The sequence below is a fragment of the Dreissena polymorpha genome, chromosome 5 (genome assembly GCF_020536995.1).
Source record: "Dreissena polymorpha isolate Duluth1 chromosome 5, UMN_Dpol_1.0, whole genome shotgun sequence".
In the NCBI taxonomy this organism is placed as follows: domain Eukaryota; kingdom Metazoa; phylum Mollusca; class Bivalvia; order Myida; family Dreissenidae; genus Dreissena; species Dreissena polymorpha.
Window position 1 is genome coordinate 52,113,610 of NC_068359.1, and position 27,276 is coordinate 52,140,885.

Sequence of the window (27,276 nt, forward strand, 5' to 3'; positions counted from 1 at the left end):
AAAGCGGAGTGTGAGGAGATTTCCATCACAATCAACAAGCTCCCGGTTTTGGCTACATTACTTTACATGTAATAAACATGTTAAAAGCACAAAATGTGTTGTTTTGAAACAAAGTAGATACACGTATACGTTAACATGGAAATAGAGTTTTTAATATTGTATGCAAATCGAATAATGCATTGATGTTATCATGTATGTGTTATGATATTATGACACACATACAATATAAATACTTAAAACATCTGCTTGTTTTGGGCGCAAGACAGCAAACGCGTTTTGTGTAACAATCATCTCGAGAAAGCACTACCCAAACCTTTATACGGCAAAATCATGACATTAACATTGTACTGGTCTTTTTACAAAGCAGTTTAACAGCAGCTAGTGTGATGATAAAAGTAACAAGTGTTCTTTTAACAGCATATATCCATGTTGGACATCTTCAAGTTATTTTCCTTCAACTGAACGTAAACTTGCAATAAAAGTGCAATATACAATTATGTGTGTTTCTCTTAACGTATTTTGTTGGAAATATAAAACATTATGAGCTTACATAATGTGTTGATTTCATTTGTACTAATGTGCTTTGTGTTATCATCATCGCATTAAAAACAATCCACACCTTAAGACGACAATGTCCATTATGGATTTGTTTGCCACATGTTCGCTATCTAAGCGAAATTGTAAACGCCGCATGTCACACATTTCGATACAGAAAGGTCAATTCTTATCATGAACCAGTGAAGAATCCTTGCTAACGACCTAATAGGACTATGCTTGTTTTTGAATTTCGGTAAATATTTATCGTTTGCTATTGTTCTGTATAAAAATTACATATATATATATATAATGATTCATTGTTTCATCAGCATGAGTGTGAATTTAGTCATAGTGAACATGTTTATGTTTGTTTCGAAATAACACACTGATCTTCAGGCCCGTAGCCAGGTTTTTGAAAAGGGGGTGCGAATTTTCCCCATCAACGATTGTTGCAACAAAGTGGCGAAGGGGGAATATGTGGGAGGGGGTGTCCTCCTCTTGCAATCGGGGGCTTTTAAGGTCCTCCCCCTAGAAAATTTTGAAAATGAAACGTAAAATCCTGCATTCTGATGACTTTTTATCCGTATTAAGAGACTGAAGTTATAGAGCATTTTATATGAAATTTCATTTTCAGTCATCATACTTAGTGAATGATCGACATGAATATGATATAACATACATGTATTCCCCACTACAATTTTTCAATAACCACCGTTTTCGATCAGTCACGAAAATACATTATTTTATACGGTGTACGGTGCGCGCACACTTTGTTTACATGTGCAACAACAAATTTATAGAATGTTAAATCAACAATAAGAACGGTATAAACTATCATTATTTATTGGAATCTTAGAATCTTGATAAAAAATGGCGTATTTACCATTCAAAAAGTCTACCATTCATAAATCAAAAAGGAAATATTAAAAAAAAACAATTTTTTGTCTGCTACTATGGACAGTACCAGAGGCCTAGCATTGCTCTAAGCTTGCTAATAGTGTATTATACAACAAACACTGGTTAACAAAACTGGGTCTTCTATAATCTGCATTAATATTAAAGAGAAATCAAAGGATATAATAAGTTAATTTTATTTTTAAAACTATTTTTAGCAAATTAGATATCTTTTTCTAAACGAATTTCAGACATATTTAACAATTAAGGTTTCATAAAGACCCTAAAACCACAAACTACTGGCCTTTTGGTCTCAAAGTACTTAACCATGTATACCAGAACGTTAAAGAAAAAGGATGGACTTATTTGCACATTATGCTCAAGATCCGTCACAGTTACTAACATTAAACGTTAACGTCCATCTGATTCTATTTTATGACGTTTTAAATTCATTATAACAAATGTTTAAGAGTACATATTTAAGAACATATTTCCTAGTGTCAAGTTTGACAGAATTAAAACATGGTTGAAAGTTCTGTATGTAGAGCAGAACAGATGCCACTAAGTGTTGGTAAACTACAAAAAAGCTACCTTGTTTTTTTGAAATAATTTGTTTGTTTTTGTTTTTTGCCATACAGCAAACAAATTATCCTTTCTTGAGCTTAAATACGAAGACTCACTAGATTCCCAGAAAATATAAATAACCGTTTTTTACTCGTCAACAAATATTGGGTGCGAACGCACCCAACGCATCCCCCCCCCCCTGGCTACGGGTATGAATCTTAACGTTTGTACATTCCAACCTTATGATTATTAATACGATAAGCACGGTAAAATATTTGTTTAGGAACAAATCACAATTAGCATAAATGCTCATGCATTTAAACCTTAAATGCGTCACATGACATGCAATTATGAACATTGCCGTTGGCAGATCAGTGCGAACTGTCAAAGTGGACTATCGAATTATAGTAGCTACTTTCACTTCGAACAGAACAGAGCACACATATATATGTTGATAGCAATAACATTTACTGCATTGCATCCACAATGATTGTTTAGTATAGAGCAATACATTTTACTACATTCAGTTGTTTTCAAGTTGTTATTAAATTTGTTAGCATTCCGCAAACAAGTAAGATTATGGCACAAGCATGGTCATGCTCATGACATAATCGAACCGATGGTGCTTTACTATGTGTTTCTTCTTTTAATTAACAGTGTGTTATCCAAACGGCCCTTTTCACGTGATTTTCTTTTGGTGGCATATGTTGTCGTTAAATTAGGCGTTTAAAAAGAATTTGACGTAAACATAAATTCATAGATTTTTCTTTAACCATACTAGCTGCTTTACTACCAAAAATGTTAATCATTTCATGGTGAATATACTTTTAGATTATTCATTTTACGTGCATTACTAACTTGCGGAATCTGTGTTACCACCTGTGAAGCAGATGTACCATGTGCATGCTCCATTAACACAGAGGTGGCTGTTTACGAACTGGTGTGTTTTGCATTTGTTCTCGTTTGTAAAACTTAAGAGGTTACTCAAATTTTATAACTATTGGTTTTAATTTCATCTGCAATATCAAGCAATGGTGCACATGTGTTTCTTAGAAAACATAACATAAAATATAACATTCGTCGATAGTTTGGACTAATTCAAAGCCATGTAACAGTTTGTTCTCCTATGATAATCTAGGCCTTAGACGGTAAACAGTGGTATGTTATTGCAGGACTACGATAAGTCCTTGGTTATTGGACATATTCTTAAACATGAGTGCAAACCTCAGATACATATTCATACAAGCAAAATAGACAGTGGATGGATAGCTGTCATTATGGATCAAAAGGTAATAACCGTGTTATCATTGCTTATTTATTAAGCGCGAAAGACACTTAATTTTATACATTAAACTTATCTTTACTATGTTCATGTTTGTATTTACTTGTATATATTTTTAAATATAAGTTTTACTTTGTGACACATTAAAAATATCAGTTTACGATCATGCACAAGTAATTTGCACTTTCTTCAATAATTCATAGGTTGGGTTTGTTCAGAATAGTCCAAACGTAGTCGAAAAATCTTGCATGGTAGCCAAAAATGCGTGTATGTATGAATCATTAAGTGTAATTTAAACAGTAAACGCTTTCTATTTACTTGCAAATCATTATCGTTTTGCAAATATCGGAAATCCCATTTTGATATAATTCTTTTAAAACGTTTCATTTTATTATAATTACATATCGCCCAGATGACGGATATCTTTGTCCACACACCGGTCAATTGATGACGAACGCTAGTCAAACCGGCAATTGCTACGAATTTGTGGACATATTAAAAGAACCACGTGATTTAGCGGAAACATACTGCAAACTGAACCAGGGTCATCTGCTCTCCGTTACATCCGTTAACGAGCTCGAATTTGTTTTCTCAATTGCCCCAAAGAATGCTTCTGTGAGCACGCAGTTTTGGACAGGGTTTTCTACAATACAGTCAAACAGCAGCTGGAGTGATGGTTACTCTAACAATCGATCTTATAACAGCATATAACCACGCAGGACATTTGCACAATATTTACAAATTCAATATATCCCTTATCAAATACACATGCCCAAAAGCGCACAACAAGTACAAAACAACTACTCATGCGGTTATATATTAAATTTCATTGTTCAATTAACTGAACAAACGATATGCTAAATTTAAATGTATGTCCAATCGTTAAACCATCAAGCATGCACTGTTTCCAAATATAAATTCATGTATCCAAAATAATACATCTTTAAACGAACATATATTTTTATTATATGTACCATAGGATCGGACACGAGTTTCCTGATGTCAATGCACCGAAATCTAAGCAATAATATCACCAATCCGAGTATTTGCACTGTGTACGAAGCTTCGGGCAGAGATGGGGTCTGGACCGATAGTAACTGTGCCACACCACATGGCTTCATCTGCAAATATGGTAATAGTCAACTTAAGTTTAACCAGATATAATTGATGCAAAATTAAATAATTTTAACGACTATGTTGTGTGTTTTTTTTCAGCTCAAATGTGAGCTATTGTGGTCAGTCTATCTCTGGCAACCCTCGTCAAAATTGTTCTTGCTTCCATTCCAATGGCGACATATTGTCTCAATCGTTATTAAATTTAGTCAGAATTCTTGCCTATACAATTTCTATAATATATTTTAAATATGGGCCATGGGATTCAAAACCAGGTCACCAGGGCAAATCTATGAGAAGCCTGTTTATCTCTATAGAAGCCAGAATTTTAATTCAATCTCAATGAAATAAGGCCCGAATGTTATGTACAATATTTGGCAAAGCAATAATTAGTTCATGTGCTGTCCAAATCACGTCATACTAGTTAACTCTAAAAGCAACCCTGTTTTATCATAGAGGCCATCGGTTTGCCCTAATCCTGATGAAACCGTATCAGAATCATAATCTTGACAGTATTAAGATATGTTCCAAACAAGGTACACAATAAGGTCATCCTGTCAAGTATTTAAGAAATATGTATGCACACTGACAGTACAGTGCAACATGTGTTACACAAATACTATTCAACTTAATCTGATTGTGTTTATATCTAGACCAAATCTGGAACCCGAAATTACAATTTAGAAATCCATGCACAGTGTTGTACTTAGAGCTCAGTTGAGGGCTATCTTTCCTTTCTTGTTACTTACAACACCATATTTTTCTTCAGTACACACAAACTTGACGATTTCGTCATACGATGCAACGAAAACCCCTAACAGTATTCAGCCTTCTCCAGCATCATCTTGCAAACAAGTTTTTGGTAACTCTCAGGTTTAATATATACATTGTGTTTATAGAGAAATTTAAAATAATAGTTTGTATTGTACAAAATTATATAATCGCCGAGCATAACATATTGATTGATTAATGTGATATACTAAAGAAGACACTCAATTTGATGCAATTAGTTTTTCAGTTTCTGAAAAGCGAAGAAAGCGTTCAACTAATATAGTGTTTTGTTTAATTTTTATAAACCTTACAATATATGTTTTGATTGCAGAAAATCTGGATCTGTCCCAAGACACTGAACTTCATGTCACATTCCAGTATTCTGGGTCATTGCTATGAATTCGTTTTGCATTCAGCGCGTTTACGGACTTTAGCAGAACTGTATTGCAAATCCCATGGAGGGCAACTGTTGTCCATTGTGTCTGAATTTGAAGACGAATATATTTACCAGACTCTTGTGAACAATGGTTTCAGAAACAGGACGTTTTGGGCTGGGATAATTACAACCAGGGATGGTTACTTATGGCTTGATGGTACTTCTTTACTCGTTACCTTTAATTGCGTTATAATGAATACATCGTTGAGTAGATTCGATAAATGTAATATACAATAACGAGCACGACATATTATTATTTAAACGAATAAACATAGTGACTTATGTGTTTATTTCATTTTGATAGGATCCAGCACTCAACAACTTATGTTCATGTACATGAATGTGACATCGCCGGGAAGATGCTTTATTTTAAAAGTAAATGAACATGAAACTATTTGCAAAGAACCGATTGTAATTCGGATTATGAATTTATCTGCAAGTACAGAAAGTATTTCTTATAATACTAATTGTTTCAGTATAACTTTACTTGTAAATAATAAAGAATGCGAACACGTTTCATCTCAATAAAATAAAATTGTTCAATGTCAATAACACACATGTTTTAATAACAATACAATATATGCGTTGTTATTGTGTGACAAAGTGCACACCGTTTCGTCTCTCAAAAGTAAACACAATTTCAGTTGATGACTGTTCAGAAATGTCATTTAAGATACTTCAAATACAATAATTCTTTACATTCAGAACAAAAAACACTGGATTTGTCGGTCAGCAACATATCCATACCAGGTAATAAAGAGTACTGTCTATGTTCAAATTAAGAAAAAAAACAAGCATGCACAATAAAATAAATAAGTGAGTTTGATACTAATTTAATATACAAGACATCGATTACATATATTGTTATATTTTGTAATCATTATGATTAATCTAGGCAACTTGCAGCTGTGCACAACTTGTTGCAATGAACACATGACAAACGGAAGCTCGTTCGCCTTTGCCCATTATGGTTCAAGTTGTTACGAGATACTATTAACCAATCTTCATTGGCAACAAGCCCAGGACAAGTGTACACAACTTGGAGGAAAAGTGCTGAACATTACCAGTTCAGAAGAGCATATTTACATTAAACAGTTGCTGCAACATTATGGATTAAAGCAAGAAATATGGCTCCTGGGATACGATTATCCTCCACACCTGGTTAATGCTACTTGTGCGGTGTTGGAGCCACAGCTTGATGGTCGTTGGATTGTGTCACAATGTGGCCTTATTGCTGATGTCACACGCGGTGTAATATGTGAATACGGTAATATACAAAAGGAACTTTTATACTTATGATGTTAATCGAGTTTTAAGAGTTGAAATAATTATTATGTATTATTTTGTTCTTTGTGACACTTTGTTTTCCACTCAACTACATCAACTTCATACTGTACTATTTTTCTTTTTTTTTCAGAGCTAACACATTCTGCGTCGTCTTTACCGCTCATCGGATAAACATCAAGCAGTAATTTGAATTTTTTATGGATTGTAGATTGAAAACACATAGCACGATACTCGTGTTTTATAGACAATTCAATGAGTATTATTGTAAAATAAGACAATTTTGGTCAAGTTGAACTTTATACATTCGGTAGATCAGTTGTTCAACTATGCATTAACATGCTACAACTTGTTTTCTATGACATATAACCTTTAGGAATAATGTTTAATTGACTGACCAATCGTTTTTCGCTATTGTGCCGAAAGGAAATTGTAACCTTGAGGAGCGTCGCAAATTTAGAGCACTGTCCGCTCTCGTCATAGCGGTAACAAAATTTATTTTGCAAATTTAAGAACGCGTGATAAGAAAGCTGACATTCGTTATCATACCATACCGTGATTTACTAACTCGTCCGACTAATGCCCTCGCTTATTAACACCATTTCTGTATTCGTTTAATCGAATCTGGAATTAAATGACAGCTAATGTCAGATCCTGTATATCCTATTCACCACCTGAATATGTCGTGAAGATTTAACACCAATCAGTAACAACCAATGAGTCCCGAACCTGAGTTAAACATTCCAAAATATAGTTCGCATTTCAACGCAAAATATTTTTGAAAGCATTTAAAACGCAAACGCTTTTGATGTTATCGTTTTAAAAGCCCATAATCATCTCGTTTGGGTTCGTATTCTTGGATGTTTACAACTTGGATTGACATCTTCTTCATTTTATTTATGTTCGTCATAAATTAAAATATAGTTAAAATAACCTATTAACATCGATACATAATTTATCATTTCTGATATTTTTGCAAACATTTGGTAATTATCTACGCGCACGTTTAAGTGTTATAAATTGCATAGATTTGATACAACGCTTTCATTAAAGGTGGTGTTATTAATTTAAACAATTATAGTTTTATCTTTGTAACACTGATCCGTTATTAAGGTTAACACTTTTATTTATAAAAGAACGTGGTCAACTTTTAGACATGCAAAAATGCATTTTATTTATATCCTGAGAAGTTCATATACAAGGGATGCCAGCAATGTCATTCTCAACAAACAAACATGATTGATTTCAATAAACACAAATATATTCATATGGTCAGTGTAATATTACAACTCAATTAAATTAAATGCAGGTTTCATTTTAAATATAAGTTGTGGTAGTATTTATCTTTAAAATAGCTATGGTTATTGAAGGTAACTTGATTATATCAGCCGCTTGTTGCCAGGCCCACGAGTTAAACGAATTGTGTAATAATTTTGCAAAATATGTAAAATCATACGCGGTGTTTAAAGTGAACATGGTATGCAAATACCACACTAAATATAATTATGGCGATTTTGTAACGATTTAACTATCTACATTATTATTATAGCTTGCTTGCTATGTGTATAGTCATAAGTCCAAATGTATAAGCTCAACTACACATTTTCCTCATTTCATATTTTGCACGTACTGCATCACACTTTGCAAATATCCTATAGAAGTTAGCATTTGTATTTGTCCATTGCATATGAATTTATAAAACATGATATTCGTTTTTTTTTCAACAACAATGCAACAAAAGAACATCAAGACAAAAAATTCAGTAACAAAGCAAAAAGCAATTTTTTACCTTGAGAAAAAGCGTGCTAAAACATCGTTTCCTTTACACACAAAAATAAAATTTGTGTCAAGCATTCAATCGGCAAAACAATGAGTATCTGTCCATTTTAAAGGCCAATAAACATCTATGTCACGTCGCATCGCTATAATATTAATCATCTTGGACTGACATTCAAATGTTCTTAACCCATCTTATTTGAACGCAAATCGTTCCATTTCATTGTCTATTTTTTTAAAGAGTGTTTATCATTCAAAATGAATATAGACCGCAGGTAAATTGACAAGTAAATATGGTAATTAAAATCTCATAATAGTTTACAATTTATTTGACACAGCTATTTGTTAAACATGTGTATGATTTGATTAGACTATTAATGTTCACCATATATCGGTTTCAGAAGTTAAAGCGCTGAATGTCCTTTATTTAAAAAAAAACTTAAATACATTATAGCGACAGTTTATAATTGTTCTTATATCATAACCTTAAGTCGAACCCCAACCTACATGTGCATGTATATTAAATTCAAATAAACAAGTTGAAGAGATATCGTTATGGGTTGCTATTTTCAAACAGCCATGCGTTTATTACGGCCTATAGTGTACACTGTATATTGTGTACAATTAAAAAATGATATGTGCATAAGTATTAGTTTAATAAAATTTGTTGAAGTTTTAATTTGTGTAGTTAAGTATTAATATGTATAGGCAATTAAACTAAAACATAGTTTTAAATAGAAAATGTCTTCGTTATTCTTAACCACACAACTCTTTAAGTTTCATACATATAAACGGTAGTTAACTATCCCGTGCAGACATCATGACGTCCCTTTACCTTATCTGTCCACGACCGACAACATTCCGGTTTTGACTGTGTGTCGAATCTAGATCGAGCACGCGTTTCGAAAACATTCGCTTAAATAACCAAATGGTGCTCTTCGGTAAATGATGACAGGCGAAATAAGGTAAGATGGGTATATTTTATTCGAGAAATGTGGATTGTACACTGTATTCGTTGATGTTTGATGTATTATTTTGTTTGTTTATTTTTTGAAAACTTGCTATCAAATAACTTTGTAATGTCTTAAGTGACTTAATTTTGAATGCTATTGCATTTCTGTAGGTAAATGATTTATGATTTTGAACAAAATCTCTGCCCTATGTCTGCAAACTGTAAAAAAGATTAGATTAATTCGTTATAGAGGTCCAGAAGAGGCCACAATAATTTTCTGCCATCAAAATATGAACGTTTATATCACTAATGTATTATAGAAAGAAATTTTATAATTTGTGAGATCAAAGATCAAGTTTAAGAATTGTATGCTTGAGTAACTTCACAACGTTACACATTTGGAAATTTGGTTAGTCAAAGCATACATGTATATAAACTCATTCAGACTTTGTTCAACATATTTTGCCAAATATGTTTTTAACAGTTTGGATATGTTGCATTAAGATAAATACCACTTGTCTTGCATACTGCTTTGATATTTTGATTGTGAGATGAAAAGAAAACCACATTTCCTTCCACTTAGGGAATACAAGTCCTAAATCAGGACATCGTCTCTTTATGCAAAACGAACTATTTGTTCATGTAGGGCCTTGGCTGAAAGGTCCAAAAATAGCACAATCTGTTTTGATAAGCTTGCAATATTAGGTCAAATTTGTTTACCTTACAGTAAGTCCTCAATTCAGTGTCTGAACTGGCAAAAAACATGTGGTGTAGTCAAACGTTTATGAAAATCATATATCTGTGATAAAAACAAATTATTGTGTAATTAATGCAAAAAGCGCATTGATTTTGGTTAAATGTACTTATTCTCAGCTATTGTTATATGAAACACAAACTATAAACAAAATAAATTAGATAACAAAAACAACAGCCAAGAACACCGCCTTTGAACGGTATATGAAAAGCATTGGGGATTAAAACCGCTATAAAGGCTAGCCGAACTAAACAATTCGCACTTACCCTAGAATTAATTACAAAACAAACGCGAATCTTCAAGGATGTTAATCAAATATGCTGACAGAACATAAACACACCAATACCAAAACATGAAGCATGAATCGAATACTGCATCAAAAGAAGAGTTTGTTATGGGAAGCAATCATAGTTAGTGTCTTAATTGATTTATTTGCAACAGTTTTTACACTGACCGCAGATAAAGGTAGTATATACTAAGAACTCCTTGATTTAACGGATATTTGCTAAACATATGTGTATTCATACAAGCACACTAAAATATGAAGAACGATGTTTTTTTCCAAACAAATCAACTTTCAGCGTTTTCGAGTTCCATAATTATATCCTTGTCGTTCATTTCAGTTTCTATTCTCTGCGGATTGTAATCCTATGCGCCCTTTTGGGACAGGGTGCCACGGACTTCAACTGTGTGTGCAACTATCACGTGGAACTAGCCGTGCATCAACAGGTTCGATTAAGAAAAAATCTGACTTAATAAACTGCTATAATTTTCACCACATGAGATTATATTAAAAGTTGTTATGGGGTCGATGAATGAACAAAACAAATTTTTTTTTAATTAATGTATTGCACTATTAACAGTGATTATAAATAACACGTCATTACAATAAAAAACTTATACAAGATTAAAGATAAATATTAACCAGATTAATGTTGATTTGCTGTCACTCTGTTGTATATTGCGATAATAATTTGTAACACAATTCACAATAACTCAATCATTTATTTAACCCGATAACTTTATCTTAAGTTATTATATATTAACCACTTTCAGCATGTTTCTTCCAAACACTTTTCAGGATGATAAAACGTCATCTCTTGTTGGATACATGTACGAGTTCGACTGCAAACCGGAGGCGCCAAATGATAAGACAACAAGCGGTATGCTTGCCGTAATGTTTGAACAAAAAGTAAGAGATCTTCTAAAACTTGAGCATTTTTTCTGTAAAATGGTTTGAAAACTATTCCGAGTGTACCCAGATTATATTTGTCTCGATTCAAAACTATCATTGCCATCATTGATACGTATAACCTACCAAGCTTCGTTTGAAAAAAGGGTGCTGGAATCTCTTAGTTTGCAGATGGATAATTGTACCGTCAGTTTGTTGATTTGACATCTCTTCTCATTCGATTTTTGTTCGAATTAGATAAAAACAAAATTCACGTTGTGTTTCAAAACAAGAACGTAAGTACGTAAAATATGTTTTTCGTTAAGTTCAAATATCACCTATTGGCCGTCTTGAATAAAAAAGTGTTCGTCAAATCATATTTTTAACTGGACTCGCCATGTAAAAATATCTGCAGATACTTGGAAAAAAATTAAGTACATAAAGGACTTCATCTAATATTCTATTTAACAACAAAGCAACTATCCTTTCAATAAACGCATATTTTCCCCGAAAAGGAGAGCAAAACATAGTTTTATAAATAATACAATTGTCGCGATAATGGTATATTTTCCTAAATTCACTTATTTTATGATAATCAATCCAAAACAAACACTATTATGAAGATTTATTTGTGCATGAAACCAAAATGCACACAATCGCGTCTATTGTTTTAATAACCCACCCACACAATCGAATGATTGCATAATACTTCTTTCTTGTATATTGTTACTTACAGTTCCTTAAATTGATATTTTCAAAATGAATAATTACATCATGTTTAATTTGCTTATCTCCATCGAAGAACGAAAGGTTTAGTAACCTTAAGTCAAGCTTCAAATCGGCGCATAAATCATGTTTCATATATAACGTGTTATGTTGTGTTTATGTGTCATTCTTTTGCGTAAGCGCAAAAGGTCGCTTGATTTAAGTAAATGACTAGCGTGCATAAGACAGATATATATCAGGATATTATTTCGGACGTTTTTAATCCTGTATACTAAACATATGTTTCATTTTCCGCCGCACTGAAGTGCGTGCGGTCTATATAGCCTGAGTTTTTGTATTTGTCTCTAGTAGGAGTTGTTATTATTGAAATTTCAAAACATTGGAAGAAATGACGAGAGGACTTGATTTCATACAATATTGTTGTGATCAGCATGATGTTATGTTTTCTTTTGTTTAATTTGATTCGTTTTCCAAATATACAAACAACTTTGGCTGCAAAAAAATGAACGAATTGTTATCATACATCGCGGTTCATTCTTTAATGTATGAAATATATTGCGAAAAAGTGAAAGACACAAACAATCAACTCGCGTCAGTTCGAAAACGGGGTATCACATTATGCAGTTAATGTCTACTGCTTATTTAAATAGGAACTGAAGTTGCAATCATTTCTTTAAAGATAATCCATGATTATCATTGCATGTTATTGAGTTTTGCTACCCTGCCCCCCCCCCCCCCTCCCCTTTGAGGTTAACACCATGCACTTGAAGAAATAGCAACAACTATGCAATAGTGCATATCAAAGTATAGTTATTAAAACAGGCGGCTTTTGTTCCAAAACAGTCAATAAGGGTAATGGATAAATAAACTAAAATCGCGTTTTAATTTCTTCATTACATTTTATTCCTGTCAAAATGTTACAACTTTCATTATTTTTAGCAACGTTTGTAAAATGGATATGTTTTTATCTACCGCAGTGTTATATTTAGTGTAGCTGCAGTGTCCCGTCAAGATCCAATCAGTTAATGATTATTCCACATAGTAGTGTTTGGCATAATATTTGATATAGAAATAATTTAATGGACACATAACCATCTAAGATATTATTTGGCCGACTTTTGTCATTTCATCTTCTCCACCATCATTTGGTATATTTTCATGAATATTGGTACTTTTTCGATAAAATATACTATAAAATGACTTGCGGCTTCCTGGATATTATCGGTATTCTAGATGATATTTTATCCGACATTTATTGAATAATTTAAATAAGATTACTAACCAAAGGTTGAACCATTTGTCGCACGCACGAAGTACATTACTAACCTCTAGGCCAATGTTTAACGATGGCATCTAATATCAAAACACATAACTAATGCCAAACCTGTGATAACATATCGGTCAATATGGTTTGAAGGGGATGGGAATCACATTAAATACATTGTATGCTATATTGTTTAATCAGCAAGATTTTGGTCCATGAATAGAAATAAACCTTCAAGCCCCTTATTAAGTATTCACTTCTATTTTTTATACCACGCGTGAAAAACACTTCGATCGAATCAATAAGTATCCCCATGTACAGTGGCAGCATAACATTTTAAAATTTTATTTATTGTTCTTAGATTATGTCAATAAATTTCCTTGTATGAAAATAAGTTACATTTGTTTATCCAGTATGTATTTATATGTATCTGTACTTCGTAGTTATTCATTTAAAACTAATTAGCAGTATTTATAATACAACACAATAAAATAACTTAATATTCCTATGTGCATTAAAATGATATTAAATGTACAGAAAATGAAACGAACATATCTTATTGGATGGTGGGTGTTACTGCGGCAATATTTAAAAAATGAAAATGATGTTATGTAACGATATTTTTCCTCAAGAATCATAACCATATGAATGTAAAACAATCATCGCCAATGAGATGGCTATTTTAAACTGTTTAGGCCATTTCAATTTTTTTCGAGCATCAGTATGATTCGGTAATATTTTTCAAATTTCTAATTTATGTGGAATCGAACAGGTAATGCGCATCGGGTTCGATGTATACAACGATAAACAGCTGCATTTATTTTATCCGACTTAAAGACTTTAAATAATACTTAGGCAGGACAAGATTGACCGAGATACTTTTTTGTGTGGTCAAACATACTATATAGATTAAATATGCCACATGGGATTAATGTCTCAATCAATTATAATAAATTACCTTTTTGAGGACATCATAACAATCAGAAAAACATGTTATACTTATTTTTGTTTCTGCATTCAGCTAGGCTTTGTGGAAGCCGATTCTAACGTCATGGTTCAGATTTGTCCAGGAAACATTCCAGCTTTAGATTTGTGTGAGTATTCTGTATGTTGCAATGATTTGAAAGTCATGGTGAAACATCGATATTTTGTTGCAGATTTTGTTAAAGATAAAAGTACACGGATGAAATCCCAGTAGCGCAAACTGACAAACTTATGAGCTCACGTGTGTGATAAAGATAGCAAAAAAAGTAAGAAACTGAATTATTTCGTTTTAACATTAACTCTGTGTATTGTCAAAACACATCGTGCTGTGTTTCAGTGACGACAACAACAACCGTTGCCACACAGACCTACAGAAAGACGACACCCACGACACAATTAACCACAACAACAACAGGGCAAACTATCAATACAACAACACAAACACCTACTACAACAACACCAACTACTACAACAAAACCTAAGCCTACTTCAACACTCACTATAACAACGCAAACTACAATTACTACAGCAGCAACAACAACTTCTACAAAACCAACTTCAACTACAACAACACCAATAATAACTACAGCACCAATTACTTCTTCATCACCAATTACAACTACAACACCAATAACAACAACGACACCAACTACAACAAGGACACCAATTACAACAACGACACCAATTACAACTACAACATCAATAACAACTACAACACCAATTACAACTACAACATCAATTACAACAACGACACCAATTACAACTACAACATCAATTACAACAACGACACCAATTACAACTACAACACCAATCACAACTACAACACCAATAACAACTACAACATCAATTACAACTACAACACCAATTACAACTACAACACCAATTACAACTACAACACCAATTACAACTACAACACCAATTACAACTACAACACCAATTACAACATCAACATCAGATACAACTACAACACTAATTTCAACAACACTAATGGCAACTAAATCAACACCAACTACTACAAAACCAACCATATCTGCTTATGTTTCAACAACAGCTACACCACAAACTAAAAGCACAACTATTTCACCCATCTCTTTTCCAAACGCGCCTATGAATTTGGATTTGATTCACAAGGGTATACATAATTGTCCTATCTCTGATATGTTTGAGTTAATTTATCAAGTAAAACCAAACCTTAAACAACAGTAATTTTTTCCAGAATACGTGTTAAATAAGCGATCATATTTCGTAAAGCTTTTCATCATCAATCGTGTATAATCGTAAATCAAATGATGTATTGATAAACGGTAAATGGAGTATTATTTTTTACAAATGACAATGCAATCAAAGGTTTATTTATCAAGTTGAATAAGTAATCAAATGAACACATGTTTTAGAAAATCCGGCCTTTTGTCTTCAATCATCAAATCTAGTCACATATACGGCGCTGGGGTACTGCTACGAATTTGTTGTCAATCTAAGATTTATTGAGAATGCGGAACTGTACTGTCACCGATCTGGTGGACATCTGTTGTCTATATCGAGCCCCGTGGAGGAGCAATACATATACCAAGTTCTTCTGAACAAGGGACTTACGAGTTTTACGTTTTGGACCGGACAATCCGTTGCAAATGGTTTTCAATGGAGTGATGGTAAGCTTGTATTAAAGTAATTGTAAATTGCGACAACACCAGTGCATCTAAAAACCTGCATACAATATGCGTACAGACCGTGTAAAAAATACTAAATATTGCATAGTTGTAAATGTACTGAACACTTATTGTTTACTACAGGATCGAATAACAAGTACGCTATAGATTTTCCTCACATTTTGGACACGCATAGTGGGTGCGTTCTACTTGATGCTTCACAAAACAAGCTACTGTTGAACAGGAGCGATTGCAGCACAATGCACCCGTTTATATGTAAATACAGTAAGTTAAACTCAGCCCTGTACCCGATATGTTCATTTTAGCATTCTTAACACTGGCACTTTACGATTTATCAATAATTGACGTGCTCTCATCGTTAAAAGCTTTTTTATGGTATTCATAAATATTTGTTATTTGGTTTGAGATTGCAAATATTATTAAATGGTTTTGAGTTTATTTCTTATACTATTTCGGATGTAACACACGTGTAAGTTATGTGTTCAAAGTAAGTTTATCTTTGAAATGTACTTTACCGTTTTTAAATGCTGCAACGACCATGGCAAATAATGGTTAATATTTTATCTTTTTTAAATGTCCTACATCATACAACCATTGATTTAAGGACAATAGATGACATTCTGACATTCACTGGCATTCACTGTTTTGCCTGAATCAGTACGTTTTTTTCGTCAGTTAAGTAAATATCAAATGCCGTGATTCTGGAGTCAATAATTATTTCATGATATGAAATATCTCACTTAAATATATACTATCATGAAAGCACGAAATACGCGCTATTTGAGCTATTATCGTTAAATCAATAAAATGCACGACGAAGCTTTGGTTGTTAATGACGTCATTTTATTTGACCCAGATTTTTTGCGCAAACAAAATATTTAAAATATTTCTAGCGGAAAGAAATGGGTATAATTACCAACAATTCAATATAAAAAAATATAAATCGGACAAAATCGGGCGTTTGGGAATATAATAGTGTATTTTTGTTCGTTGAGCCAGCCTTTAAAGGACCTTTTCACAGATTTTAGCATCTTTTAGAGGGCCATTAAATGCTTTTAACAGATAAACGTACACATTGGAATTAAATAGCTCCAGTGAAACACAAGAGTAAAATTAACGAAAGAAAAAAAGTAATCCACAACTTTGCTAGAATAACTGACCCTTTGAGCAAAAGGCTAGCACTTAATCCACTCGGACATCCGTGCTGATAAAGTTCGTGGTGTATTTTATACTTTATATAAATAAAATATAACGATAACAATAGAACTCTCCAAATCATTCAATCGTTTCGCGATTGTAACTGCGATTGGCGCTGCTTGACTGGTCTCTATGATGCCGTTGTGCAACAAGTTGTTTTTTTTCAGTTTTGCATTATGTATGTAAATTACATAAAATTACATATATTGCAAACCAATCAACAATACCTTACCTTTGAACCAGCTATTGTCAACATAAGGAGCAATAACTGTAATTAATGTGCGTAGCATGCAAGCTGTTATTGTATGACGTGACTTGGGGTCAACTGATGTCGTTTATGTATGAAATAGATGCAAAACAAAAATGACGTCAAAATAGTTAGGCGCCATTTCGGTTTATTTATCACCGTTGGCTAAGGTTGAATGTAGACGCCATTTTTTTCAGTACATTCTTCTTAACAGATATGAAAAATCGGCCCGCTTAGGCCGGCTGATATAATTTATATTGGCCCGCCAGATACAGAAAACGACCCGCTCGCGACGTCATTTTGTTACTATTTATAGCAACATAATTCTATGTGTAGACAATAACACACGGCATATCTGGGCCGGACGTCTAAAATCGGCCTGCTGCCGAAATTACGACCCAGTCTCTAGATTTTATGGACGACAAGTCGGACGTGGTGGTTTATTTAACAAATAAAAACATTTAGAAAGCATCGAACTAATTAAAAATATTATTCGGATTTTGTGTTTGCCATGCTTAATTTGAAACTTCAATAAGAATAATATAAATCGCTCCGACCAGTCATTAGTTTTCTTAAATCGTTGGTCAGATTGTTAAGCATCCGATATTAACGTTTCAAACAAATCATGAGATTTAAAATATATTCAGATGACTGGATGGACGACCGGAAAACGGAAGCGTACATCATTGTAATTTTATTGTTTCATGCATTGAATAAAAGTTTTCATTGTGGTAAGCGTGTCTTTAACTAAATTTTTCTGTTTTGATGACTCATGTAAAATGTCAAATAGTGTCATTAATGTAAACTTAAGTACGAAATCAGTTGCAATCGTTAGCTTCATTTTTTCAACTGTGCTCTACGTGTTATTATTATCAATTCCTTCTCAGATTTATTGTATAACGTTTTTCTCACCGTTGCTTAAGACTGAATGTGGACGCCATATTGTTCAGCACAAGACGCGCGATCCGATTCTTTTCAGTTGTAAACAAATCGGCTCGGCTATAATTTATATTGGCCCACAAGATACGACTAACGGACCGCTCGCGATATCATTTCGTTAGTATTTATATCATCGATATGTTATATTAACTTGTATGTGACCTATTGCACAGATTGTGTATACCGAAAGTTAAAAACAGTGAATTTTGTGCTTTTATTCGTTACAACTTGTGCCATTTGGATTGGAAAAATTAGCGCGTTAAAGCATGAAAGTGGAAAAACATAGCGCGATAAACCATGAACATGGGAAAAATGAAGCATTATTATTATGATTATAAGTAACAGAATTAAAATTGTGTTTTAATGCATGTTTGACAGCATTTTTACAGTATAAAGAACTGCTTTAGTTTCTTCTTACAATGAAGACAATGTTTAGTTAATATCCTTCCAAAAGCATATTAAACTTGCAATAATGTATAGATTGTTAAATACACCTTTTAAACATAGCCTCTTTCAGTGTATGAAGTTTACTACAGTATTTATTTTTATTAAATATAATTAATTCTTATAGTTTTTGTTGTCGTTTAAGCTTTGCCAAAACACTATAATTTAAAATCATAGACATTGCAAATCTCGTTCATAAATAACGTTTTGCTTAACTAAGCGTCGTCATAGGATTATTACTCTTTAAAAGCTTGATTTTGCAGAGATTTACTAGCTAACAAAATATTTCAGGTACAATTGAATTTAATGCTTAATTAGCAAAACTCGTCATGCGCGTGTTTAGTTTCGTTATTGGCTTACACTTCATGCTCGCACTTCTAACGTTAAAATTACAAAGTTTGGTGTCTTACCAGTTATCATAAGAACCCCCATACATGAATTTAAATCAATAGTGTAATTTGATGATGCACACACTTTGAACTAGTCGCTAATAATGTAATATCATTAGCAAATAAGAGCATGCACATGGATTTTATCAACAATCTAATTATAAGGTCAATACAATACGTGTGTTAGCAAAAGCTTCAGCATTTTGGATGATAGCCTAGTGGGAATTATCCGAATGAATCAAACTTTCTGGTTCGTGATACGCGATCAGTAATAGTTGTCACTATCGTCGTCAGATCGTGTGCTTTTGTAGAAAAATGTTTGCGTAACAACTTACGATAATTATATGTAAATTGTAATCCAAAAACGATTGCAACGTATTTTTGGTAGACTTGAAACAATCGGTGTAAGTTTATATTCCCTAAAATTTGAAACTATTTAAGTGGAGATGAAATTTTCAACTTATTGCAGTTAATAAATCCATCAAAGTATGCACATAAATGCGACATGCGTTTTTAAAAATTGAAAAACCAAGAATACCTAACATTTGCCTTAAAAAATTTGTTCGCCAAGTGTAAAATTCACCTTCATACTGAAAATACACAGTAAACAAGGATCATGCTGTATCAGGCTAGCATATTGATTGGACGTTGATATTTCCAAATGTATTTACTTATACTGAATTATCAATTGCATATATTATTTTTGAGGTAAATTTAATTATAATGCATGTTACAAACCGTTTCATATTATATAACATTATACAATTTATAATTGTTTGTTAATAAAAGTACATAGGAAAGTTGTTTATCGCAATAAAACGAAATATTTACATAAACTTAAATATACTTTATGCTCTTTTTCCTACCTGTATGACTCCATAAAAATGTTGAATAAAGTGATATCACACAATAATAAAACAAATGATAAAGTTTCACCTAATAAAGTCGGGTATTTTTACCACTAGCATTCTTTTCGTTGTCATTATCGAATTTGAAAAACATATTTAGTATAGAGTATAAGTTTAACATGTTATTTTCAAGTATAATGTTTGCATTAAAATATAAGACTTTCAAAGCGAGAACATAATTGCAATTGAGAAAATAATTTTATTTTAAAATGCTGATCTATTGTTGTCATCATAGTGTGTGTCTTATCGAGTAAGTCATGACTGATTGATAAGAAAATTAAAAATGAAGCCTATTTTTTCTATATATATAGTTTGAGTTTTTTATCTAACCTTCCAATCCAAACACATCGAATGGTCTGTAAAACTTGGCAATTAGCTTAATAGATATGTTTAATCAATCATATTCATTTAATGATGGACCAATACACGATTTGTATTACTAAATAAACATGAATATGAAAAGAAACATATATGTACATAGTCAAGTCAAGTCAATACAATACACATATTGCTATGACGTATCATTGTGAGAGACTTAACCAAGTCGTTTGAGTTTCGTTAATTTTGTCTTACATTAACGTTTTTTTCCATAGGTTTAGATAGGGTACCTGCAAAATGAATTCGCCCTCAATAGCGTCAACAATTAGGAGTTATTAAGGCTGTGTACATGTTTTTAAAATTAGTTTACAAAGAGGATGTTTGTTGGATTTGGTGGAATATCGAATTTAATTCACGAGTGATCATAGAAAATATATTTTTCTATCATCTCGAGTGAATTAATATCGATATTTCGCCGAATGCAATGTTTTCGTTATTTATTTTAATTAGGCTAAAACAATAACGTCATGACGACATTAAACATAACGTCATTTCACATTTAAACAGTGAAAATTATCGATAATTATCACTTTTAAATATCACTGTTTGCAACAGTAAAATATATAGAGGATATTTGTTGGATTCGATGCAATATCGATTTTATTTCACGAGTGGCGCAGCCACGAGTGAAAAAATATATATTGTATGACCACAAGTGAATTAAAATCGATATTCCACCGAATCCAACAAATTTTCTTTATATTTTATGCTTTTGTCAACGTTTATTAACATTGTAAAAGAGTTTAACTGGGTGATTTTGCTGGATTTATGACGTCATTTCATGTCTAAAAAATGACGTCATTACACAGTAAAACAGTGAAAAATATCGATAGTTTTCACTGTTATTTTTTATTGTTTGAAACAGTGAAATATACGTTTTATTTTACTGATATTTCTCTATAAACCACCGAAAAGCATAAAATAAAAAATTGCATTAACTGATATTTTTCTATAAACATCATAAAGCATACACCATAGGTATTTGTTGGAATTGATGAAATATCAATTTAAATTCACAAGTGATGATATAAAATAATATTTTTGTCCTCTGTGATCACGAGCGAATTAAAATCGATGTTCCAACGCATCCAACAAATTTACTTTTTATTATATGCTAACAAATGATAATGTTTGTATTTAAACTAAATAATTACCATAAAATAATGCCGTCATGACATAAAAACAACGTTATTTCGCATTAAAACCGTGAAAATTATCGATATTTGTTTATTGTTTCAAACAGTGAATAATCAATTTAAACTCATTGATATTTGTCTATTTACAACCGGAAATAATTAAATACATCAAAATAATGTTCAAAGTTTACGCATAAGTTTGTAAAATTATATTGGCAAAGAATATTTATGTACAGTCTCGTATTTACATCCCTGACAATGAATTTTAAGACCTCAATACCGACATGTTTATATCTAAAACTAAAAAATATTTTTGTAATTTAAGATCAAATGGCAATGGAAATTAACAAGATTATGTTACAAAGTATGCCTTAATATGTGTGTATGTTTTAATGGTCATTTTCGGCTGTAAATGAAAATTAAATTATTATTGGATGTAATAGTAATATAAACGAGGCGGCACGACGCGATGGCGAACGTGATCCGCAGTTGCGTCTCACCGCAGCGTTGTTTTGAGCGTCATAATAAATCCCCGCGATAACAGCACGCCTTTGATACTCAGCAACGTTTTTGTACGCGGCGTCAAGGCGGGATCAGACAAATCAGTAGCTGTACTGGTTCCTAGATTTTGTCGTACTTTAAAATTGATTAAAAAATGAGATTATAAAACAGATTGCGTTATTTTTTATAATATATTTTTACAATTATTGCAAATGGGAATGAGCTTATGAAGAAAAATGTAATTTTTAATCGAACTATTGAATGTTTTAATTGTGTTTTGCTTTCTTCCTGTAGCCCCCATCAATGCGCCAACATCGAGTACGAGCAGTGCTATAATGGTTACTCCAGGTTAGTTTTGATTTCACACAAACTGATGATATATTTGCTAACAAAAATAAATACTCTCGAAGTCATTTTAATAGCCCACCAGAGCTTAACAACTTGGTAAACATGGTATCCGTCGTCCGTGCGCGTATGTGTGCGTGACACCCATAAACTGTTTGTTAACTCCTTTCAAACTGGTTTGCAAAATTTGACGAATCTTCTCAGAGATGTTCTTAATAAAAAGTAACCCCGTGGTTCGGTTCATTGATTAATTAGGTCATGGGGCCAAATACAGGATTTACCTAAAACTATCATCTTATAAAACCACAAGACTTAGTAGTTTACTATTTGATACATCGTACTGTAGTCCTCTTCAAATTGTGCTCACATATGAAAAAACTGGCCATTCTTCTGTGATCAACACGTTCACATCTATTTATGTGATACCTAAATTTCCTCTTAAAAGTATATTAATAATGCTACTTGATTTAAACACGCCCATCACCAGATGCACAATTTGTATATAGACTTATTCAAGTAACGTCTCATAAAATCTCGCCTGACACAGCCAAGCCCAGTACGTTCGTATTTGACATATATCACCATCTAGATATCCAATGTAGTTTGTTGAAATAATACCGGGGGTCAAAAGCGGCCCCGCAACGCGATCCACCAGTTTAACATAAACATACATAGCGGTTAAACATTTAAAATACGTCTTGCTTCCATCCGCGAGACATATGACTTACATTTTTGGAATGTGTTATTTCATAGTTGTCCCTTTAGAGTATTATGCACATTATGCATCTAGGGGTCACAACTAGCCTTGATATGAGGCTCCAAAGTTTAATCGGACTTTTTTTATGTAAAACATTGTTAGGTTTTTCTCTGAATACAGCAAATTATGAAATTCTAGAAACTCCATAGATAGATTGTTGCTCGTTTGAACTTCTTTATTCACAGAACACCAACTTTAATAATGAATTGGTCGAAATTTGGATCAAAGCATTGAAAACGGTCAACGAAAAGCAACGGTCTGTCTGTCTGTCTGTCTGTCTGTCTGTCTGTCTGTCTGTCTGTCTGTCTGTCTGTCTGTCTGTCTGTCTGTCTGTCTGTCTGTCTGTCTGTCTGTCTGTCTGTCTGTCTGTCTGTCTGTCTGTCTGTCTGTCTGTCTGTCTGTCTGTCTGTCTGTCTGTCTGTCTGTCTGTCTGTATGTCTGTCTGTCTGTCTGTTGCGATTTATTTCCTCCGACAAAGGGGAACAAAAAAGCATGTTTACCGCTATATACAACACCAACACGTGATCTATAAAAATATTGACACAATAAATTAAACGAACTTATTTGAGCACAATCAAGCGCACTTTAACATAGTAAGAACAAGTGCTACAAATATTGCTTTAATGTTCAGAAGCGCAAGTTTTGACAAAATGCTTTTATGAACTTTAAATGTTTTAGTATATTTAACTATGCATCTGCTGTCTCATTGACGTTTATTAGCTTTGATGATGATGGTGATAATGTTGATAATGATGATTATTAATATTCTTATGATGAATATCACCACTTGCAGTATATTTTAAAATATAAATATATTGCGTGAAATCGTTAAGAAATGAAACAAACGTGATTTTGATCATTTTGATGATGATGATGATGATAATGACGATAATTATGATGATGTTGATTATGACGACGTCGACAATGATGATGATATTACTTGTTACAGCTTTTACATAAAGATGTTAATTAGGTTTGGAAAATCGCTGAGTTATTTTATCTTAACTCTCTCATCTTTAATTTGGAATACCAAAGCCTCAATACTGTCTATAAAGGTGTTGCTCATTGAAATGCTTTAATACAAAACGTTTTATTTTTGGTTTCAGTTTCGACGACAGCCAATCCACATCCAGGTGAAGCTTGGTTTAATCAAATGCTAAACGCTCACCATCAGCCGGGGGATGTTCTGATTGGATAAGTGTATACATGTACAACGTGGACAATTTATGGGAATTTTCATATTGACTTTAAGCAGTCTTTATTTGTTTTTCTTTACCCGTTCAGTGTATTAAACAGTTGTGCATGCAGTGTAAGGTTTGATTTATCATTTAAATAACCGATGAAGAAGACGTAAAAATTAAATAAGTGATATTATATGTTAATTATTCATCGACTCTGTGCAATTGGTCTTCAACTACTTTTAACTCATGCAAATGATATATGAAATTATAAATCGTTTATGTAAGTTTAATTTTGACTTGACATTTATATATACAAAATAATGAAATGCGAATTCATGAAAAGTCTTCGGGGAATAAATTTTACCATTAAAAAAAGAATAGCTAAACAAAACAAATATTCAAACTTCCTCGTATATCGGGGTTTCAGGTAACCGACCTCTTTCTATTTCAAGTTTATTGTACACTGATCAATGTCTGTTTTATCTGAAGCTTGAGACGTATATAACACGCGTAACGCATTTTGTGGCCATGTTGGACAGTTTTTGTTGCCATTTATAAATAAGCAGTCACGTTCGCATTGACCATGAGTGACCGAATTATGTTTTCTTTCATAAACATAAAATTGAATGTGTTTTCTGAAATCTCTAACTTTAACATTTTACTATTCCAACCCTTAAAACAAAACTCTTGAGTTTAATGAAAGGTCAAGTTCTCGTTTGATACCTATTGCCCACCATTCTTGAATAATACAATATGCGTTTCTGGTTAATTACAGTTAAATAAAAATCATAGTAAAACGCATGAAGTAGATCAAGTTTTTGGCATCCAACTATTGTTTCGGCAAAAAGGGCGACGTCTTCACCGAACAAAACGTTAAATAGTTCAATATCACAGGGTTTCAGCTCGATTCCGCCTACACCATTATTGTTTATGTAAGTTATCCGTTCTTAAATGAATAATGTGAACAGTTCGGCGAGACAAATCTTCCCTGCATTACACCTATTTTACATTCAAACTGATCCGTTAAGCTGCCGTCGAGGTCTGCACATAAGGTAGTCTTGGAGGCTCGACTTGTAAATAAACTCTGACATACACACACGTTAATCCGCCGTTTGCACAAACACATGTTTTTTATCGCATTTACAAACATCGTAACAACTTTAATAAGGAACATGCGACATTCTCATGTACCGACACTACGCATAATATGTCACTCACCACAGAATCAATATTACATTTAACGTCAATAAAGGCGACGAAATATTTTCTGCCATTTATACAATGTTTTCAATGCCTACTTAACCCCGTTCACACATAGACGCCGCTTCTACTACGATCAAACCGTGGCCGAAAACGTGACAAATCGCAGGAGAAACGCAGTGGAGTCTACATAAGCGCAGTATGATCGCGGTAGAGTCTTCGAGATCTGAGAGCTCTACGCTCTCGCCACGCTTATTTTGAACATGCTCAAAACAAGCGTAGCGGGATCGTGGCCAACAAGAATCGGCGTAAAGTCGTAACAAGAGCGTAGTAGAAGCGCCGTAATCGTACAGGCGGCGCGAAAGCATCGTGGAGAGATCTTCATGATCGTAGTAATAGCGCAGTAAAAGCGTAGTACAGTCGGGAACTTATCAAGTACGCTCTTACAACGCTCCCACTACGTTCTTACTACGTTACCACTACGACCTCTCTACGTTCCTGACGATCCCACGAAGACCTACAATGACATAACGCCGATCATACCACGACCTATCAAGCAGCTGTTTGTTTTTATAGTGCTGATTTTTGACCAATTATCATATGTCAACAACATGTAAAGGGTGACACTATACTTGACGATCATTTGCAGTTGGGACTTCGAACTGTTCACATCTTGTTACAGTTTTTAAAACTTTAAAAATTTAATTGTTATGTCTGTCTGTGTGTCTTGTCTTGTTTTTATTTTATTTATGTATGTTTTAAGAATGATAGTTTTGGTTCTTGTAATAACAAATCTTAACGTTCTTTTAATAAAAAGCCTTATGGTTGGTACCATTAGCTTTGTTGTCAAAGAACTTTAGGTGCATTAATCGGGTTTAAACCTATATTTGCAATGCGATTATGTTTCAAGATTTGTGTCATATGTTTCTGTTTTATACACGAAGTATAAGAATAAAACTCATATAACCAATTGCTTGTTTTGTAAGTATACTATTATTATTTATTACTACATATACTTAAGCACGTTGATCTGCCGGTAATCTTTCTGCGGCTACATTTCTTCGATGTTTGCATACCTTTACCGTATTTTACTTGGGTACAGTTTTACAAAATTGCTCTCGAATGGAGTGTAACTCAGAATTGGGGAAAAAAGAACATAATTCAAATACATATTTTTCATGTTCTATTGTTTACAACAGTATATACATATGTCAAACGCTGTTAAGATGACTTTTTTTATATATTTCATTGCATAAAACACGTAAATTCTTTTTGCAAAAACATACATAATAGATTTAATTCACAAATTACTGCAGGATTTTTCACAATCTAAACTTAATCCAAAATTGCAGCTTGAAAATAAAACATATTCAAACAATCAATTGACCTTATCGCAACATCCGGGCACTTGCGTCAGTTAGAGTTACATGCCCCTTGACGACGGTGAAAACAAAAGCGCTGTCGCCATTTTATTTGCAT

General features: G+C 33.0%; 2 protein-coding genes and 3 long non-coding RNA genes across 5 annotated transcripts; all 5 read left to right on the forward strand.

Moving 5' to 3' along the window:
- Positions 1-646: 646 nt before the first annotated feature.
- On the forward strand, positions 647-5,269 carry LOC127831219 (macrophage mannose receptor 1-like). Its single transcript, XM_052356206.1, has 7 exons — positions 647-790; positions 2,827-2,935; positions 3,168-3,284; positions 3,481-3,544; positions 3,690-3,953; positions 4,257-4,409; positions 5,160-5,269. The coding sequence occupies exons 1-7, from the start codon at positions 771-773 to the stop codon at positions 5,267-5,269; spliced, it is 837 nt and encodes a 278-aa protein (XP_052212166.1). The 5' UTR covers positions 647-770.
- Positions 5,270-5,510: 241 nt separating this feature from the next.
- On the forward strand, positions 5,511-6,041 carry LOC127881989 (uncharacterized). Its single transcript, XR_008050366.1, has 2 exons — positions 5,511-5,754; positions 5,902-6,041. It is a non-coding gene; the product is annotated as an uncharacterized LOC127881989 (long non-coding RNA).
- Positions 6,042-6,302: 261 nt separating this feature from the next.
- LOC127881991 (uncharacterized) lies at positions 6,303-7,091 on the forward strand. The gene is made up of 3 exons (XR_008050368.1): positions 6,303-6,347; positions 6,493-6,864; positions 7,015-7,091. It is a non-coding gene; the product is annotated as an uncharacterized LOC127881991 (long non-coding RNA).
- A 2,427-nt stretch (positions 7,092-9,518) lies between these two features.
- Positions 9,519-15,714, forward strand: LOC127831220 (uncharacterized). Its single transcript, XM_052356207.1, has 5 exons — positions 9,519-9,622; positions 10,987-11,092; positions 11,445-11,555; positions 14,546-14,618; positions 14,846-15,714. Exons 1-5 carry the CDS (start codon positions 9,603-9,605, stop codon positions 15,712-15,714), a joined length of 1,179 nt encoding a protein of 392 aa, XP_052212167.1. The 5' UTR covers positions 9,519-9,602.
- A 603-nt stretch (positions 15,715-16,317) lies between these two features.
- LOC127881992 (uncharacterized) lies at positions 16,318-24,576 on the forward strand. The gene is made up of 3 exons (XR_008050369.1): positions 16,318-16,439; positions 22,609-22,662; positions 24,523-24,576. It is a non-coding gene; the product is annotated as an uncharacterized LOC127881992 (long non-coding RNA).
- The last annotated feature ends 2,700 nt before the right edge of the window (positions 24,577-27,276 follow it).